A 2,321-nucleotide genomic window follows, 5' to 3' on the forward strand; every position below is an offset into this window, starting at 1 on the left:
TTAGTCGATGGTGGTGAGCAAAAAGGTTGGTGATTGATTGTAATAGAAACAAGGAAAAAGAGTGGTATTGTAGTAGTTCGTGGTGATCTCTATTTCTCTCTGTAATGTAACAAGTAGGTATATCCATATACAAGGAAGGAGGTGGTGATTGTTGTCGACAGAAGTATTCAAGCCAAGAAGAAGAATACAAGAAAAATAAAAAGCTGAATATGATTGCTAACGGAATTGTACCCTTTAACTGTTGTCGAATGTTGACAAAATCAGATAAAAATGAAATGTAATCAGATTTGAAAGCAAGGTGGAACCGATTTTGATCCTATACTCTTGATTCTATATATTTATAATTAATAATTAATAATTAATATATGTAATTAATAATAATTCTGTTAATAAACATAATAATAATAAGTTATGTCTTAAACCATATTTATATCAATTTTTCATATTTATGTATATATATTTTATATTAATTTTAATAATACAACCATTAATATTTAATATTAACTAATATTAACAACGATATTGAAACTAATAATATTAATAATAATAATAGAAATATTCATATTAATCTTAATAAAAATAATAATATTAATAACTTTAAATAAAATGATAGTTTTAATAATCAAATTACTAATAATACTTTTATCAATCATATTTATAATTAAAATTATAATTTTACTAATAACAATGGTACTAATAATGATAACAAAGATTAAGTGCATCAAACTTTATATCTATATGTTATCTATAATAATATAACTAATACTGATATTAATTATTAATATTAGTATTAGTACTAATAATACTGATGAAAGTAGTAATGATTTTATTATAACAACTATATATTATTTTATTTTATTTATATATTACCAATTATGTAATATTATGTAATATATTATATAATAACTTTTATCGATTCTTTATTATTTAGTTATATATATATATATATATATATATATATATATATATATATATATATATATATATATATATATATATATATATATAGATCTCTTATATACATAGATCTCTTATATCTTCATATATAGATTCTTTTTAAATTTTACTTAATTATTTTGTATCTTATTTTACATGTCTATTTCTATTGTTTAAATCATATTTTAAAATTTCAAATTACTACATATACTTACATATTTATATACATATTTATTTACAACAATTGTTCGTGAATCGTCGGGAATAGTCATAGAGTAATTGGTCAAGGTCAAATAAATGTATGAACATAGTTTAAACTTTTGATATTCAACTTAACAAACTTTGCTTATCGTGTCGGGATCATATAAAGATTAAAGTTTAAATTTGATCGAAAATTTCCGGGTCATCACAGTTATAGGTGCTCACCGAATTGGGGTTGGTCGCAGCCTGTTACAGGTAGGACGAAAGGGGAGCTCGAAGAACTGGAAAGATTGATTTCGAATTTCATGATGGCGCCGGAAAAAGAGGACTCTTGGACTTGGAACTTATGCGGGTCGGGTAAATTCACAACTAAATCTCTTACAAAGCAAATCATGGCTAAGTGTTTTCCTCCGAATGCTTCTAATATAATAACACAAAAAAATGACTTTGTTCCAATTAAAGTGGGTGTTTTTATATGGAGGGCAAGGAGGGGGAGACTTCCCGTTTTGTTTGAATTAGACAAACGGGGCGTTGACCTAAATTCCGTCCTTTGCCCTCTATGTAATGATGGGGTTGAAACGGTTAGCCATGCTTTGTTCGAGTGCAAGTTGGTTCGAGAAATATGGGATAGAGTTTTTAAATGGTGGGGCATGGATTCGACACAACACAACATCGATAATATTCTATGTGGGAACTCTTATTTGCCTTGTTCGAGTGTGGGTGAAAAGATTTGGAAAGCAATGGTATGGACTAGCGTCTATCTCATTTGGAAAAATAGAAATCAAAAGGACTTCAAAGGATTGTGTTGGTCTTCGCCGGTTGCTCTCAATGATATACAAGTGAAGAGTTATGAATGGATCGCGAAAAGGAATAAAATAAAAAGCATCGAGTGGTTAGATTGGTTGCAAAATCCTAATATCTTAGTCTTGTAATTATTAATCTTAGTTATTAGTTTGCGTGTAATTGAGATGTAAGTAGAAGGTGGCACATGATGCCATCTTGGCATCTTTTGGTCATCATCTTATTGTGAGAGCTTTGTATCTTTTGCGTTTTTATAATATATATTGCCGTTCATAAAAAAAAAAAAAATTAGTCATCGCCATTTTTGATTTGGCATCTTCTATTTCGTTAGTCTATGTGTCATAAAACATGACAAAGACATTACAAATTAAATGGTTAGGTAG

At 27.6% G+C, this 2,321-nt stretch overlaps 1 protein-coding gene across 1 annotated transcript; it reads left to right on the forward strand.

Moving 5' to 3' along the window:
- The first annotated feature begins 1,445 nt into the window (after nucleotides 1-1,445).
- LOC139853666 (uncharacterized) lies at nucleotides 1,446-2,069 on the forward strand. Its single transcript, XM_071843040.1, has one exon. It carries the CDS (start codon nucleotides 1,446-1,448, stop codon nucleotides 2,067-2,069), a length of 624 nt encoding a protein of 207 aa, XP_071699141.1.
- The last annotated feature ends 252 nt before the right edge of the window (nucleotides 2,070-2,321 follow it).

The sequence above is a fragment of the Rutidosis leptorrhynchoides genome, chromosome 6, assembly GCF_046630445.1.
Source record: "Rutidosis leptorrhynchoides isolate AG116_Rl617_1_P2 chromosome 6, CSIRO_AGI_Rlap_v1, whole genome shotgun sequence".
NCBI classification, from domain to species: domain Eukaryota; kingdom Viridiplantae; phylum Streptophyta; class Magnoliopsida; order Asterales; family Asteraceae; genus Rutidosis; species Rutidosis leptorrhynchoides.

What these genes read in the sequence shown, in the direction of transcription:
- LOC139853666 (XM_071843040.1), top strand. Translation starts at nt 1,446, where the DNA reads ATGGCGCCGGAAAAAGAGGACTCTTGGACTTGGAACTTATGCGGGTCG.